We start from the raw sequence: 16,760 nt of genomic DNA, 5'->3' as shown, positions 1-16,760 counted from the left end.
CGGCGGACTCCCCTCTCTGGCACGCTGTCGCACATAGCCTGACAGTCCAGACTCTTCTATTGCTGCTTTGGTCCGTAAATTTGTTACGCCTATTATAGTTGACTAAAACCTCTGTCTGAGACTTCACATTTTAAATTATTATTATTAACACATTTTAAAAATAGGACTATTTGGAATAGAATAGTTTCCGTCAAAGTAGCACCCGAGAGACTTGAAGACAGCGTGCCCCGGTCCCCTGGGTGTGGCCCGGAGACGTGGGCCCAGACTGCGGCGAGCATGGGCAGAATGCTCGGCTGGAGTAGGGCATGCGAACGGGGAGGGCGATCAAGTTTAGATCATACACGGCGATGACAGCTGAGCGGGATGCGCCCGACAAAGTCCCTGGTCTGGAGTTTGTCCGGAACGTCGTTGTTAGCAGGGTGGCTGTAGCTGTGAGTTTGCCAGACTGTGACCCTTGCGGATTGGTTTATTGTTTCACACTTTTCGTTTTTTTTTCGCCGAGCTAAAGATATTTCCCCTTCTCCACCTTGTAATCCGTGCACCTATAAATTTGTGGCAATGTATGGTCTACCCACACATTCGTACAGCCCAGGGACACATCGGCCCCCCTGGAGGATCCGGCCTCAAGTGTAGAGTGACAGAAAGCATTCTGTCCTGTTTGTCTGGCACAGAAACGCTGAAGGCTGTCTCATGCTTCTGATGGTGAGTTTCTAATGTTCGGTGGATGCGTTGCAGTGTTTCACACGGAACGGTGAAAGCTAACATGGCGTAACGCATAGGGTGACAGCTAGAGTAGTAACAGGTGCTCATTACATTGCAGGGTCTTTGCTCGGGCTCAGAGATGGGAGACAGTAGCAGGGGTGACCTGGGAGACGGTGGTCGTGGCTCTGCAGCTGCTCAGGTGGTTTGGTTCACAGCTTCCCCGTCCGTAAACTGAGGGAAATGAGTCACAGTCTTTAAGGTCTCAACCACGTCAACTGATCCAAGAGAAAACTGAAGCAAGAACAAAGTAAAACTAAAAACAAACAAAACTACCACCCGCCTTAAGTGTATATACTGTAAATGGTACGTTCACGCTTCATTATTTTGGAGCGTATTATTATACTGCTTTTTAAAATGCTCTTTCAAAAAAATTTCAGAAGAATTGTGAACTTTATAGAATTATATGCCATTAGGAAATACTCACTCTGGCTTTCGAGGTGTGTGCAGCTTCTGAGACATGATGGCGGGGCTGGGGGTTGGCTGGAAGCGATTTCCAGCTCTGTCATGGCCGTTGACCGACGTCGGTCACAGTCGTGCTCTGTGCAGAGTTCTCTCCTCATCTCTAAACGCCTTAATCGTTGAGATGATATGTGTGCATCGTTTCTTCCAGATAGCCTTTAGAGGTTGAGACACTCTTTTACATTTTATTATGATTATTTAACCTGTATAAGTAGAGTTCCAGTTTTGTTTTCACTGCTAGAAACTTTCTTCCCACCCTTTGACGTGAGCGATTTGGTGGGCAGAGTATTAATAAAGACAGTAGATTAAATATTATTTCAAATAATGTTTGTTTGAGGTAAAAAAATGAATTCCTTGCAATAAACTGCTGGCATTTTTGATATGCATAATACTATGTGGGTATCTATAGAAGAGATTTTGTGATTAAAAAATCATTAAAGTTCTGTTAAACTCTTCAGACATGATCTACACAAAAACGTTCTACAGTTCACACCTCCCTGAGCTCGACAGGCTTCCTCTTGCTCAGTCCGGATTTAAGAGGTTTAGAATATGCGCACGGTTTTGGTGTCATCTGCCGTGCGGGGGACCGTGCCCTGTCTCCCCTTCATAGTCAGGGTTCGGCAGCGCCATGCTTTGTCATTTGCCCTTTGTTTGAATTGAAGGACGCTATATTTGTCATGAGAAATATGTGCTTGTATGTAAACATATTTAGGGTATGTTCGTCTTAAACAGTTACCGTTCTTAAGGATGATGATGTGGAAAGTAACAGTGACAGGTGACTAGGCTAGTGTAAGTGAAGCGAATGGATTATTTGTGAATCTCATATTTTTGGAAACTTATTTTAAAGCCATACATAATAAATTTGGAACATTGCAAAATATACCAGAATTTTTTTGGTAAAACTTGATTTCTTAATTTCTTTACACATGGAATAAAGCCCATCCTAAGTGACTTTTCACAGGATTGTGTGAAATTCTTAAGTTGTCTGAGTTTGATGCCATCTCTGCTTAAAGTGTCCAGTCGCTGCCCTCAGCACCCGCTCTGCAAACCAGGGCCAAACAGAAGAAGGGAAATCCAGGGCCTCGACCCGCACTTAATGAACAGAACTTAAAATGCTGTTTTCCAGGGGCGCTTGAATTTAAATTTTCGCTCTTTTAGAGACTGAAAAGGATCGTGAACTACAGGGGGGCTGCGCGGGGGTGCAGCGTAAGGAGAAGGGAGTCTCCGGGGAGTCCAAGTACACCCAGCCACTCGACCTAGCGGCAGCTTCCCTAACGCTGACAGGCCGTGTTTTCAGCACTGACACTTCTTTGGAATCCTAGACATAATCTTTGGAATTGTCATGACTACTACTTGGAGTACGAGGGAGAAAGCATTTTATTCTTTTTTAGTGGAAGAACAAGTCAGGTAGAAGGAAGATGTAGCACAGGCAATGCCAGCTGAGCTACAAGCAGAGCGTAGGACTTTGTTTCTGCTCTTGTGCCATGACCTCATGCGAAGATGAGGGGATACGTAAGTGATAACTCCCTGTGTGACGTCATCTGATACTTGGGACGCGGTATCAAGCGTTAGTCATACGCTTCCACTTTGCCCCTTGTAAAATTATAATTGGACTTTCTGTTTGCCTAGATAAAAAATGAGCACCGTTGACATCAGCATGTTAATTACCAAAAAAAAAACTGCCATGACCTCATGCGAAGATGAGGGGATACGTAAGTGATAACTCCCTGTGTGACGTCATCTGATACTTGGGACGCGGTATCAAGCGTTAGTCATACGCTTCCACTTTGCCCCTTGTAAAATTATAATTGGACTTTCTGTTTGCCTAGATAAAAAATGAGCAATGTTGACATCAGCATGTTAATTACCAAAAAAAAGCCCAAAAAACTAAAAACAACGTCAAAGCCGCTAACATCTCATTTAAAGAGAGCAGGACGTACGATGAACAGTGAAGGCCCAGTCATTCTGACTGGGCCCCTGTCCGGCTCGCGGGGGGGGCATGTACACGAAGACTGGTTCGGACGTTCGGATGATTCTTTGCTGTTAAAGGGTTTGGGGATTCTTTTCCACTTCAGGGTCGGTACGACTTCGTGGTGGCAGAAATGAGTTTGAAGGCACAGTGGAAGTGTACGCCCATGGAGGTTGGGGCGCAGTCTGCAGCAGCCACTGGGATGACGCTGACGCCTCGGTCGTTTGTCACCAGCTGCAGCTGGGGTGAGTGCCCCAGCCTCGAGCGGATCGGTGTGCGACTATCTGGGAGTGGTGGGGGCACCCGTCAGCACCAGCTGGGGGGCCTGAGTCCTCTTCCTTGTTAGGTCCTCAGATGTACCACACACATGACCCCCCTGCCGACCAGGACATGGGCAGATGTTAAGCGGCCGGAGGGCAAAAGCACCTTTTGGGCTTTGCCTTTAACCGAATAATTATCTAGTCCTGGGAAGCGGGGAATTAGATTCTAGAACTGTAATTTCTCAGCGGCCACGCAGCCCGAGGTCACTGTCATTTGCTTTAACTCTCCCCTCTCAGCCACCCACAGCCCCATTTTTCTGTGTGTGAAGGAGCCGGTATCCGTGCTCCTGTCCCGTGCTGGGTCCAGGGTGATGTCCAGGCATTCCCCAGGTGATGCGAGGTCATCCCACGGGGCTCCCGGCTCCTCCGCGTCAGGATGGGGAGCAGGGCACGCTGACTTCCACCAGGCCGGCCCTTCTGGGCCCGTGCCCGAGGCTTTCCCCAATTCGGGGAAAAAGGTTTTGTTTTGGTTGTTATTCTTATTATTCTGTTTTTATTTCTCATTTCTGCTTTCTAAGTACACATGCTGTATATTTTTCTTGGTCTTTATCATCAAAGATCTTTAAAAAGCATAGAAGATAGCTTGTTAGGAAAAATGCAGGTCTAAGAGACTGAAGGAAGGTTTGCAATGTACAGATATTTTGCATTAATAATCAGCGAGTGATAATATTTAATACGATGATAAGCGTGGAAAGGTGAGTTGGCCCCAGTTAAATCAGTGCGACCTTTGCCTGCCTCCCACTGGGCCGGTGGGGAGCGAGTGGTTAGTGACTTCGTGACGGCAGCCTGGAAGGCCTGTAGGTTTTGTTCAGACTTTTGATGCCATTGGAGCAGCAAATGGGGTTGACGTACTTAATTACTTACCTCATTTTTAACAATCAGTGCCGGCGTGGATCAGGCATGAGAGGAGGGGGAGGCTGCAGCCTCCAAGTGCTGTGCTGTCTGGGGATGCAAGTTACTGATTTCATCCATGAGGGTCTTGGGCTCAGACAATGTTGACTTGATGCTCTTTCTTCCCAGGGCCTGAAGATGTAACCAGCTCGTAGGCTGGTGTCAGCGTCTTCCTTTATATACATATCTCCACGTGCTTTTATTACCCCTGAGAGTCAGGGGAGAATGACATTTCCTAGGAGACCCTCACATAGAAGAAACAAGAGCGCAGATGGGAACTGCTAGTCTTGATGGATGAAAGGGTGCAGACTATCATTCTGCGAATGTAAACTTCAGTCCAGTTGCTTACAGCATCTCTGAGCAGTTGTTAAAAAAAAAAAAAAAGAAAAAAAAGAATTGCACAACTGGAGCAGAGCAACCAGTTTTATTGCTGTTAAGAAACATCTGTAATTTAGATATACTCCAAATATTTACTGTGTGGTTCATGGAAGCTGTTCCATGGAGACAGTTCTAGGGGTTACCATGTTAATCAGATAAGCGGTTAGTCTTCTTAAAATATAATTTCACTTAGCATATATCAGAGGTTGCTTGTGAAAGTATGTAGGTTACATGAGTTAAAAGCAGAGCTTATCTGCATGTTACTATTTTATTAATTGGTTTCAAAGTCTTGCTAGCATGTACTATATATAAGGTCTTAAAATGTGGTTGGATCGTCTGTCTTGCTATGATCTTGCTTAGATGGAGTAATAAGAATCATTTTGAAAACTCTGGCTAAGTGGCCGGAGCAGGTATTGGAGCAGGAAAGACTCTGCAAGCCTGCGGTCATCAGACGGCAGAGCTTGGAGAGACTCGCGGTTTAGCGTGATCTGCAGCTGAGTCCAGACTAGACTCCAGGTTGCACTGGGCCGCATGACACACCCTGTCCACAGAGCCACCCAGGTCCCCTCTTAGTATCGCCCACAGCTGGTAAACCTAACATCGATTGTTGTACTTCCAGAAGAAAAGGCGTCGCAAAACAAACCCCGTTTTCCAGCCTGGGCCTTATTCCCGTTTACTGGAGCCACGTTCGTTGCCGCGGAGACGAAGACAGTTTACTGCTGTGTGGAAAAGACATCTGGCGGGGCGGGCCGTGTCCTCAGAAGATGGCAGCCGCCGTCACGTGCAGCCTTTCCCAGGGTAAGAGTGTTCGTTCTTGTTGCACTTCACTGTTTCCCACAGGGTTCCAGCTGATACGAGTGTCTTCGTTAAATCACTTCCTCAAGGGCTTAAATCCAGACGAAGTCTGAATCATCGCATTCTACAGTCTAATTAAATAGTCTTCAGGGGGAGTGTGTCTAACCACTCGAATTCCATTCGACTTCGCTTTTAGCATGTTTTCTATTATATCTAATTTGTTTACAGAAATATTTTATACTGTGTACTGTGAAATACTTTTTTAGTGTTTCATATGGAAAATCCATCGTGGAAAACAGGATAGAATCAAAACAAAATCATCTTAAAAGCAAGTGTAAAATACAGCAACTATAACAACATATTTTCAGCTTACGGAATGAAACACGATCACGGCGCCAGCGGCCTCCTTTGAGTCGTAGAGAGCACAGTCCATAAAATGAGCTGCTGCCTGGGGTAAGGGCTTCCAAGCGCCATGTCGTGGGCACGGGGCGGCCAGCAGCAGGGCCTTGTAGGTGGGATGTCACGTGTGGCATCGTGTCGTCCGGTGCCGCCCCGGGACCTACAGAGGAGACACTCGTGCACGAGCGCAGCCGTGGGCGACGAAGGGAAGCGGAAACGCCGGGGTGTCCCTGGTCCCTGCGTGGCACGGTCAGCTCCATCTCCGAATTCTCCTGCAGACGCTTTCTGCGTGTCTGTTGGGAGGATGTGGGATGTTGATGAGCTTTTCTATATTTTCACCATTACTTATACAACCAGAAAAACCGCATGTTTTAAAATAAAACACAACATTAAAAAATGTTGGGTAACATGCCGTCATGGTTCTGGGTCGTAGGTGATTTTAAGTTGTTTTGCTGTTTTTTCTATGGTGGTAGGATGAGGGGCGGCAGGGAAGAATATAATGAAAAACTTATGCAATTTTTAAAATCATTTTTCTATATTTTCTAAGCTTTTTAAAGGAAAAATAAGCATAATAATTTATGCAAATTTGTTTCCTACCATAAGTCAGCCATCAGTTAATGGTAAGCTAATATCAATGCCGCGGACAGTTGTGCTTAGTTAACCCGTCTTCATCCCTTTACGAATGGTAAGTGCTGCCCGTTCTGTGCTTTCCGCCACCTTAGTCCTCTGTCCCAGAAAACCCAGGCTGCCTCGTGTCTCCCAGACGCGTTCCGTGCTGTGCTCTGGTGCTTTTCTGTCCTCGAGCCGCACCTCGCCACCTCTGCCTCCGAGACCCGTCACCCGCCGGCCCTCTCCTGAAGAGACGCAGCGCCCAGGCCCAGTGGTGGGCGAGCTGCCTGGCTTCCTGCGCGGCCTCCCCGGCGACCTCCCGTCTGCACTCGCCGTCCACGTCCTGGGTGGTGGGCACCTCCAGGGCACCACGCACACAAGCAGGCGCCTCCCGGCTGCTGCTGGACACACGTGAACGGTGGCGGTGCTGGTCGTTCCTCCTTGGGTGGGTGGCTTTTGTCACTTGCCAGCCACTCAGTCAGTGCCTTCTCCATGGGGGGAGCCTGAGAGACACAGTGACAGGGAAGGGCACCCTCTGTCTTCAGTTCCAGTTGAGGCAGAGAGTTGACATGTAAACCATCAAATCAAGGACAACCTTATGTCAAAGTAAACACTCTAAGGAAGACACGCGAGGCAGTGGTGGAAGCACCTTACCTAGGGTGCTGCGTCAGCCGGGTCACAGGGCAGTGAGAGGGAGGCACCCTGTGACGAGCTGTGGGAACAGTCGCTGGCGAGTGTGCAGACTCTGAGACGGATCCAACGTCAGGTGTGTTGGAGACAGTGTGGCTGTAGCTGAGTGACGAGCCAGGAGTGGAGTGATTCAGACGCCGACGAGGGCACCGTGGACGGGGACGGGACCTGCCGTAGGGAGCCTTGGTGGCTCTGAGCAGAGTCAACGAGCAGAAGCCGATGCAGGCCCAAAGGGATTTCCGTATCGCGTTCGAAGCTGCCAGCCTGCCGTCCACCAGCTTGTCGTAACGTGCTAGACATTAACTTCGACTTGGTTTCTACAGATGCGAACACACTTCTGTACTGAGAACAAGTGTGGGACAGACGTCAGTGCCGTTCTTAATGATGACAGGTCGGTAATGCTCAAGTTACTGGAAATAAAACAATCAGTGTCATCAGCACAATTCTCATGGTATTCTCGAGTTTGAAGTTTGGAGTGTGTCCCTTGAGGCTGCCGGGGAAGGAAGAACTCAGACTACTACTTCCTAAGAGCCGTTCGCGTGAATATAATTCAAGTTGGAGTATTTTAATTGGTTGAGATGATCATAAAAGATACTGGACATGTGTATATATGTCCATCTGATGGAAGTGGCTTAATAAATACTATCTAGTTACTGAGAATGGCAGAGAAATAGGCTAATACCTGGTCTCATCGCTGTGTAAAGCGTGGCTGTTTGTTTTCATTTCCCACGGCCCAGGTCCCGCGTCCCCTGTCCTGCGCCTTGCTGGCGGGAGCAGTGTGCACGAGGGCCGTGTGGAGCTCTACCATGCTGGGCAGTGGGGGACCGTCTGTGACGACCAGTGGGACGACGCAGATGCAGAAGTGATCTGCAGGCAGCTGGGCCTGAGGTTTGTTTCCCTCGCCCTTGTTTTGTTTTGCTTAAGCATTTGAATCTGTTGTTCCCATTCCCAAAGGCAGGTGCCATGTGTTTAAACTGCATGTTTACTTCCTCAACAAACAGGAAGAGTCTCACTTCCACCTCGGTGCTGGGCCACAGGCTCCCTGGGGAGAACTTGGCCTGCCCTGTACCTCACCTGTTTGTACCTGAGTTCCGTTGATGTCACATCCCGAAGAATCTTGTGATGCGTTTCCCGAGCAGTCTTAACAGCACTCTCGGGTGTGACCAGTCTTGTCAGCCACAGCGACCTGTCAGTCACATGGGGAAACTCGTTGTTGGGCTTCAGCCAAAGTCCAGTTTCTCCCTCGAAGTTTGTCTAAAATTTGACCTTTGCTTCCTCATTTGGTGGGTATGTGCTTAGAACAAAAGGTGTTCATCACTGTCCAAGGGGAGTGATGCCCATTCGAGTAGGGAGACGAAGTGTGTGTGACACAGACCGTGTGAGGACCCATGTTCCCTCGGCCTCCATGGGTGATGTCACGTTCTCTTGAGAGCGAGTTTTTTTTTCACTTGCATAAACAGCTCTTAAACAGAAACCATGATGACAAACAGCAGTCTGTTACACAGAAAGAATCTGTATTTTACATCTCTACAGATAGACTCACGAGGAAGGCTGCTTTAATGCTGCCTTGTGTGTGGATTCCTTCTTAGGCATTTACATCTTTCTCAAGCAGTAGCTCGTTGCTGTCTTCTGCATGAGGAGATTCATGTTTGGAGAAGTGATGAGAATGGAAAATGTCCCCAGATACGCAAGGCAGCAAAGGCCCTCCACAGGCCTGCGCAGCAGCTGGCCCCCCAGCTTGGTGGACACTTCTTTTAGATCTGTTTTGTGTAAGTGCTCTGAGGCTCTCAGCAGACGTCGTCCATTAGCCTTTCTTTAACTTGATTTTGTAGTTCTCACAAATTCGCATTAAAGCAATATTCTACAACTGCTCTTCCTCTAGAATCGGTTTGCTCCCCTAAAGGCACAGTGCTTTCAGATTAAGTGGCACGTGATTAATGGCTGACATCTGGATCGTTGCTCGTCTCGATATATGGCTCGTTCTGAGCAGATTCTGTCTCGGTGGTGCTTGCCATGTTGAATTCCCAGAGGAGCACTACGTCATGCCTCCCTGCAGTCGTGAGTACAGCCTCTCTGTGAGGTGCTGTCTCAGTTGACCCTGATCCTTTAATGGCGTCTGTAGATTTTGGTAGCTGGCAAGCTTCCTAAATTTAAGAAGAATTACTGTACTTAAGATACTGAAATTTGATTCACCCAGAACGCGGAGAAAGAGGAGGAGCAGGCGAGGAGGCAGCCAGATTTTAGAAAATTGAATTCGAGAATTCATATGTGCACAATGAAGTTTCAGGTGGACGCATTTTAATTAGAGTTCCTTTTATGCACTTAACATTAAAGCACTTTATGTCTTTCAAAACTCTTAACAGCATAGCTAGGACTATGACATCATGTTTTATCGTGTGTCTATGCCATAGGTGCATAGGAATTTCAAAATTTTGAACACCTCATAGGTTATTCTTGGTTCTAAAGTTATCATATAAAACTACATTATCGAGTGATCAGAATAAAATTCTTCTGGTACAGATTGCTTTTTTAAAAAATGTTTCTTTGCTCTTTTATTTTACTGTTTATTAATGTTTCAAAATGTTTTATAAATTTTACCATAAAGATAACCTGGTACGTGGATTTACTGCTCAGGAAAGAGACCTTGCTTAAGATCCTTATAAGGATGGCGAACCTCTCAGATTTCCCAGAAGTCACGCGGTCCTGTGAGAGCCAGAATCTGGAGGTTAATGGCTCCCAATGGAGGATTTTTATTGTCATGTTACACTATTTGCAAATAGCCATGTGTTAATTAAAAAATACAAATATACGACTGAGAGACGAGGGCAGCACAGAAAGGAAAGTGAACTTTTGGCAGAAAACGAAGGTGCGCCGATGGGCCGTGCGTGAGGTGCGGCGGGCACAACGCAGGAAAGGCCCAGGAGGCGGGAGGGTAGCAGCGCCCTCTGTGCTGGGCCGCCAGACAGGCCAGGCCATGGGGCGACCGTGTGACGCGGGCAAGCCGCTTAACTCCGGGCCTGGGGTTCCTCGTCTGCAAATCTGGGGCCGTGGCACGGGGCTGCGGGAGGGGTGGATGAGTTAGTGCTCACGACGTCATGGGACCGAGCACGGCGGCCGGTGAGCGTCCCGTTCTCGCAGAGGGACGGTGGTTCTCCGCAGAGAAGTCTGGGACCGAGCATTAAAAACGAGTTCTTTTATCCACAGGGTACAAGTGTCAGAAGCTGATACCGTAGCTCAAGGACCCATCTTTTATCACCTAACATAATTAGGTTGCACGGGACAATGGCCTCGCTTCAGCCTGTCTTTTCATAGTAGTTGCTGGGCCTGGAGAGTGAGTCAGATGGTGCTATTTATTTGGTCTTTTTCTGTGGAAAAAAAAACAACAACTTTATCCAAATACAATCTGATTAGCTAAATACGTGTAAGAATGTTTTGGATAAGGATCAGACAGAATCAGTTCAGTGTTTATGGGGCTTGCTGTTTTATGGGTCACGTGCCTTTACAGAAAGTAAGTGAATATCGCACCGTGCTGTATCAGAGCCCCTCTCCTCCACACGTGTGTCCTGTGGTCAGAGGCCGAGAAAGCAGGTGACACGGGGACAGCTGCCATGCGCGAACGGCCAGGGCTGGCGTGGGCGCAGCTTCCGTAGAGGAAGAGCAGAGAGCAGCTCAGCACTGTCCGACTCCGTGGCCTTGACCTCCCAGCCCTGAGCCCCGTGTGCTCCCCCCGGCGCTGCAGGACCTCTCACAGGGCAGTCGTCAGCTCTTGGGGATCCCCCAGAAGGCCAGCCCCGTCTCGGCATCAGGAAACACCGGTGACTGGCTGAAGGAGTGTGTGCATCTGTAAATATTATCACTCAATTTGAGTAACCTCGAAAATGAGCTAGAAAACCTAGTTTGTGTTATAGTTTCCTAAATTTTTTGTCCTCTAATTTATCGTTAGTTTTTTTTCTGATGAGTTTATTTCAATTAAACATTTTCGTGATCATTAAAATAATGTTTATAAACAATGGAAAATGTGGAACTATATAAGGAAGAAAATAAAACACCCACATGCTCTTTTAAAGAGTGCATACGTTATCTTTAACACACTCGAATTACAGTACGCCTCAGTTACTCCGCCCAGCCTGTCTCGAATCACTCTCGGCCAGTAAGTGATTTTAAGGTTGGTTGTTATTTTTTCTTGGGATTAAAAAACTTTGAGTTGTAACCTTCAGCTTAAATATTGTGTCGAAATAATACTAATCTTGAAAACTATCTAAAAATGTGACAGATATGAATGCATTATTATTGTTTTAATTTGGCCATTATAGTTGTGCATCTTATACGGTCCATTGCCAGGATATTTTGTGTGTGTGTGAACAGCTTGGTCTTCTCTGTTGTCCTATTGTGTGTGTGTGTGTGTGTGTGTGTGTGTGTAGATTGTTTTGGTTGTTATTAATTTCTAGGAGTTTTTTTTTCCCCTTTGGTTGCTGTTACATATTTCAAATACTTCTTCCAGATTGTCAGTTTGTTTGCCTTTTGATTCTGATTATGGTGCATTTTGCTGTACAGCAGTTTGAAATTTATGTGATTAAATTTAACTTTTTTAGTTTTTGTGTTCTGATTTCCGGGTGTGTAATGTTGCTCAGGAAGTCTTACCCGCCCCTCAAGGTTATAGGAACTGTTTTTTATTCTAGTAACTTTTTCGCCTGCCTGCCTCCTCGCCCCCTTCCTTCTTTCAATATTTAGGTCTTCAAACCATCTGGAATTTATTTTTGTTTCTGTTACGAGTTTGGGATCAATTCTATATTCTCTCATATTGTTCCCTGGTATTCTCATTGCACCTAATCCTGGCTCAGTGTACTGTACCCACTGACGTTTCTTTCTGGCTTCCCCATGGCCGGCGTCAGTCACCCTGCCTCCTCCTCCTGTGTTCTCCAGCTTCCGGTATTCTCTAAGTTCGTTTCCATATCTGCTGGCATTAATCAGTTTCCTCTAGAGCAGGGCCCAAGGTGGCTGCTCAAGCTCCAGCCATCACCTCAACAAGGAGGAAGGAGGAAGTGAAACAAGGGCGTTTCTTGGAAGTGACACATGACACTTCTTACTAAATATTATTGGTCAAAGCTTAGTCACCTAAAATGGCTGCAGAATTTCAGTTGTGACGATGAAAAAGTTCTGGAGATGGATGGCGATGATCCTTGCACAGCAGTGTGACCGTACTTAGTGCCACCAAACTATGTATACACTTAAAAATATTTAAAATGATAGATTTATGTACGTTTTACAACAGACAAATGACCATAGTCATCTAAAAGGAGGGAAGGCTGAGAAATGTGTTTTTTATTCTATTCAGCAGTTGCCCTCCTAAAAATCTGCAGTTCCATTACTAATGGAAAAAGGGAAAGTAAGTTTCGGGGCATAACTCATAGCCTTGGAAACAATTCTGATGGTCGAGAATATAAAGAGCAACAAACAAACAACATGCGGCAAGTCACATGCGACCTGCGGAGTGAACTGATGAGGGCAAGTGTGGCATAATCACCATCAGACCTTTACCAGGGGCAAAGGAAGTAGGTCAGGCCAGCAGTCGGCGTCTAACCCGAATTCTCGTCTTTGTCCAGCGGCATCGCCAAAGCGTGGAGCCGCGCGCATTTTGGGGAAGGGTCCGGCCCGGTCATGCTGGATGAAGTGCGCTGCACGGGCAACGAGCTTGCTATCGAGCAGTGTCCAAAGAGCTCGTGGGGAGAGCACAACTGTGGCCACAAGGAAGACGCCGGCGTGTCCTGCACCCCTCTGACGGGTAAGAGCTTCAGCCCTCTGACCCAGCGGCTCTGATCTTCCGGTCCCCTTTCTCAGTTTGGATAATATGACTAACGGAGCATACAGATAGATCCCCCAAGTCAACAATAACAACGACAAGAACTAACAAATTATGCATTAAAACGCTGTCTCCTTAATTCATAGATATTTCTGGATTTGTCAGTTAAAGGCTATACAGCCCTGTAAAGCTGGATAAGAAAATATGACTTTATTGCAATACATAGTAATCAAGTGTGTGGTGGTAAACTTCAGACATTACATCTTTACACTTGACACTCAGAGTATGTGTGCAGCTGTTAAAACTGCATCGCCGGGGTCCTGATGAGGCGGACTCCCAGAGAAACCAAGCTAGCTCTGCCGTGCGCAGTTTTCAGACTGTTCCGGGTCTCTGCGTGCTGTCAGGATGTGTCATGTGCTGTAAGGAAGGCCTGTCTGAGTGCTGGGGGATGTGCATCGTGTGTGTTCTTACATGTTTTAGACGAAGAAGAGGGAAATGGACAAGCAGGAGAAACTGGGTCATCACGAATCTGTTGTTTCTGTAGTAAAAAGAATTTGAAGAAACAAAATTTGAGTTTTTCTCTTTCTTTTAAAAAAAATCAGAAGAAAAACTTTTTAGTGCTGATGACATGCTGAAGTTATACCTTTTTATTTACATAGCTCTATACACGCTGTTGCTTTTATTAGCAGAGCGACACATTTACGCACAATAGAAATATGAAATTGACACGAGACGTTAAGCCAGAGCATGTCATCAGCGTGAATCTCCATTTTTGCCTTTTAAATGAGATAGTCTTGCACTGTTGCTGGGACAGCAACAGAGCTTTGCAGATAGTAAATATGACAAGTGATTCTGTTGTTCAGAGACCTGCATCTGCTTTAAAAGATTCTAGAGATTCAGGAAAAGTATGACCTTTACCCAAGATTATTTATGTTTTATTTGGGGGGTGTTTGGACTATTTAGGATGGAAATGGATTTTAAATCTACTTTTTAGGGGATAAATTTATTGTATATGTGCCCAGAATCGCTTTACAGGATTCTCTGGGAACTAAAGATCCATTGAGTCATTGAGTTCGTAAGATTCAAATTCAGGTCTGTATTATCAGTAAAAGAACAAAGGCGAGGCCTGTGCCTCGGTTTTTATAATTTATAAACACCTAGGGAATAATAAATGCATTGACGTGATAGAGCACTCATTCTTAAACCAGAATAGCTTTGTCTGTCCTTGTACTTTATTATTTTTCATTTGCAGTTAAAATGTTCTATTGTTTCTAAGTTACTGTGTTTTTTTGTTTGTTTGTTTGTTTGTTTTTTACTTTTTAAGATTAAATAACTAATACTGCTCAGACTTGAGACTGAAGCCATAGGAAATTTCCCAAATATTGTTTAATCCAGAGATATCTAAATAGCTACTTTGGAATGCTATCAATATATTTTTCCACTCAGGGAATAAGAGTACAAATAAAAAAGAAAGAATGTTTTGTTAGCACAGATATGTGTTACATCATACTCAGAAACAATCCAGTGACCTCAGGTCGTTGACTGCAGTCTCGAAATAATTCACCAAAAGGCCTAGAGAGAGGCCTACATATGGTGATATTTCTAGTGAAATAAAAATGTGGTTTTGCCCTTTTTCTGAGAATTGATTTGCTTCATCTTTGTCTCCTTCTTCTCACAGATGGGGCCCTCAGACTTGCAGGTGGGAAAGACAGCCATGAGGGTCGCCTGGAGGTGTATTACAGGGGACAGTGGGGGACCGTCTGCGATGATGGCTGGACAGAGCTGAATACATATGTGGTTTGCCGACAGCTGGGATTTAAGTAAGGCCCACTGATAGGAGGCAGCTAGATGCCAAATTATATTTTTAAGGTCTGATTTTGTAGTCTTCACTTGTTAATCTCTGTAATACTAAAACTACACGTTCTCTGTCATCTACCTCCCTACCTACCGGCCTGTCTCCTCTATACCTGGAAGTACAAAAATGGGAAACAGTAACATTTTCTATGATGATGAATAACCACGTCGTGCTATTTTTCTCATTTACCTTTCCTTCCCCCACCCCTCTTCTTGAATAATTGGTTCGAACCAAGGGTGACTTTTAGGTCCCTTTGTGTCGATTCAAGTAAGACTGTGTGCTGTGAATGCTCGATTTTATTCTCACACACACCTGCTATTGGTAGTTGTTAGTTCTGACATCATTGTCTCTAAAATTGCAGAGAAGTCCAGTGTCAAGTGCTCTGGGATTACATTATTCCCTTTCTCAGAAAGCAATGATAATTATCACTTTATTTGAGAAAAACAGCCTTCTTGTTGTGAGGTGACTTTTGGATCTCACCCTTGACCTCACACTGAGTAGTGCACTTTGGGCAATATATTTCATGTCACACATACCGTGCATTCCAGAGCAAAGGCTTATGCTGGTTAAAGTAACTGCAGTTTGATGCCTTTGAGCTAATATTTGAATGGAGCCCATGAATGCCTTTTCTTTGAGGTTGTCCAGATTTCTATGTCATGCTTGAAAAATCGGCAAAATTATTTCATTTTGCCTTGAGATCGAGCTAATTGCAATATTCATTAAACCTTAAAAATGTGCTTACATTCAAGCTAGGCATGGCCACACTTAAGTATATATTTTTAAATTTGTATTAGCAAAAGTTTGAAAAATAAAAACTACCCATTATTTTTTCATTCTTACATCATCATTATTATTATTATAATTTGTGTGTATAATTTTATAATAGCTCTAGTAATAGATATGCAATTTTTCTATCCATATTTTTAACCTTTATTTTACTAGTCATAATTTTTAATGACAGCATAATATCTATCGAATGTTTATACCATAATTTACTTAAGGTAAGTTTAGTTTTTTCTGCTATAAATAATGCTATCGTAAAGATATAAATGCTTGTTATTGCTCAGTATTTTGAATTTTCATGGGCAGTGTAGTTACACTTACAGAGGCAAAGGATATGACATACCTGCCAAATAAATATTGATATTTGATTAATAAGAATTACTTAATAAATGTCATTTCATCTTTAAGTAAATCCATTAGACCGAAGACTATATCTCATTTTCACAGATTTAGATTCGTAAATACCATTATGTACTATTTTGATATTTTCCTTATTAAGGAAAACAAATGAGTAACACTGGTATTTTCTCCATATTTTATTTTGTTACACAAATCCATTCAGTTTTTCTTGCATCTGCAGCATATCAGAACTTAATTGTTCTAAAATATTCTCAAAAATTTTTGTAAAAGTTCTAAATGATTGTGTTAAAACAGGCATCTGTTACATTTACTTTTTAGTTTACACAGGATTTTTGGGAATGGGAAAGGTTGTTGAATCTGGGTTTTTCTTACAAAGGAAATCACAAGTGAGAGGACTTGCTGTGATCTGTTGTGTTGCTGATACGGAAGGCTGGTAATCAGAGCGATGTACTTTGTGGAAGAATGATATAAAGTCGAAGTGGTGGTTAGGTTAATTACTTTCCTAACTACAACTTGATTAGTCAGCAAAATAGGAGATCTTAGAACGGTTAATACTGTTTTTATTTATTAAAATGTTACTTTGTTAAGTAAACTTAATAAATAAGTGCATAGGAAAGGGATTCGGAAAATTCACGCCAGGTAGAAAGATCTCTTTATATTCTTATTACAGAAATAATAACAACATCCATT

At 44.5% G+C, this 16,760-nt stretch overlaps 1 protein-coding gene across 1 annotated transcript in view; it reads left to right on the top strand.

The window, feature by feature from the left end:
• The window catches only part of PRSS12 (serine protease 12), an 80,928-nt gene that overhangs the window by 41,491 nt on the left and 22,677 nt on the right, over nucleotides 1–16,760 (top strand). The window contains exons 4-8 of the mRNA XM_015593887.2: nucleotides 3,297–3,435; nucleotides 5,399–5,577; nucleotides 8,010–8,160; nucleotides 12,876–13,054; nucleotides 14,751–14,892. Coding sequence (XP_015449373.2) covers nucleotides 3,297–3,435; nucleotides 5,399–5,577; nucleotides 8,010–8,160; nucleotides 12,876–13,054; nucleotides 14,751–14,892 — 790 coding nt within the window. The remainder of the gene's footprint in view (nucleotides 1–3,296; nucleotides 3,436–5,398; nucleotides 5,578–8,009; nucleotides 8,161–12,875; nucleotides 13,055–14,750; nucleotides 14,893–16,760) is intronic.

Source organism: Pteropus alecto, unplaced genomic scaffold (assembly GCF_000325575.1).
Source record: "Pteropus alecto unplaced genomic scaffold, ASM32557v1 scaffold17, whole genome shotgun sequence".
NCBI classification, from domain to species: Eukaryota; Metazoa; Chordata; class Mammalia; order Chiroptera; family Pteropodidae; genus Pteropus; species Pteropus alecto.
This window is presented reverse-complemented; position numbering and strand designations above follow the sequence as displayed.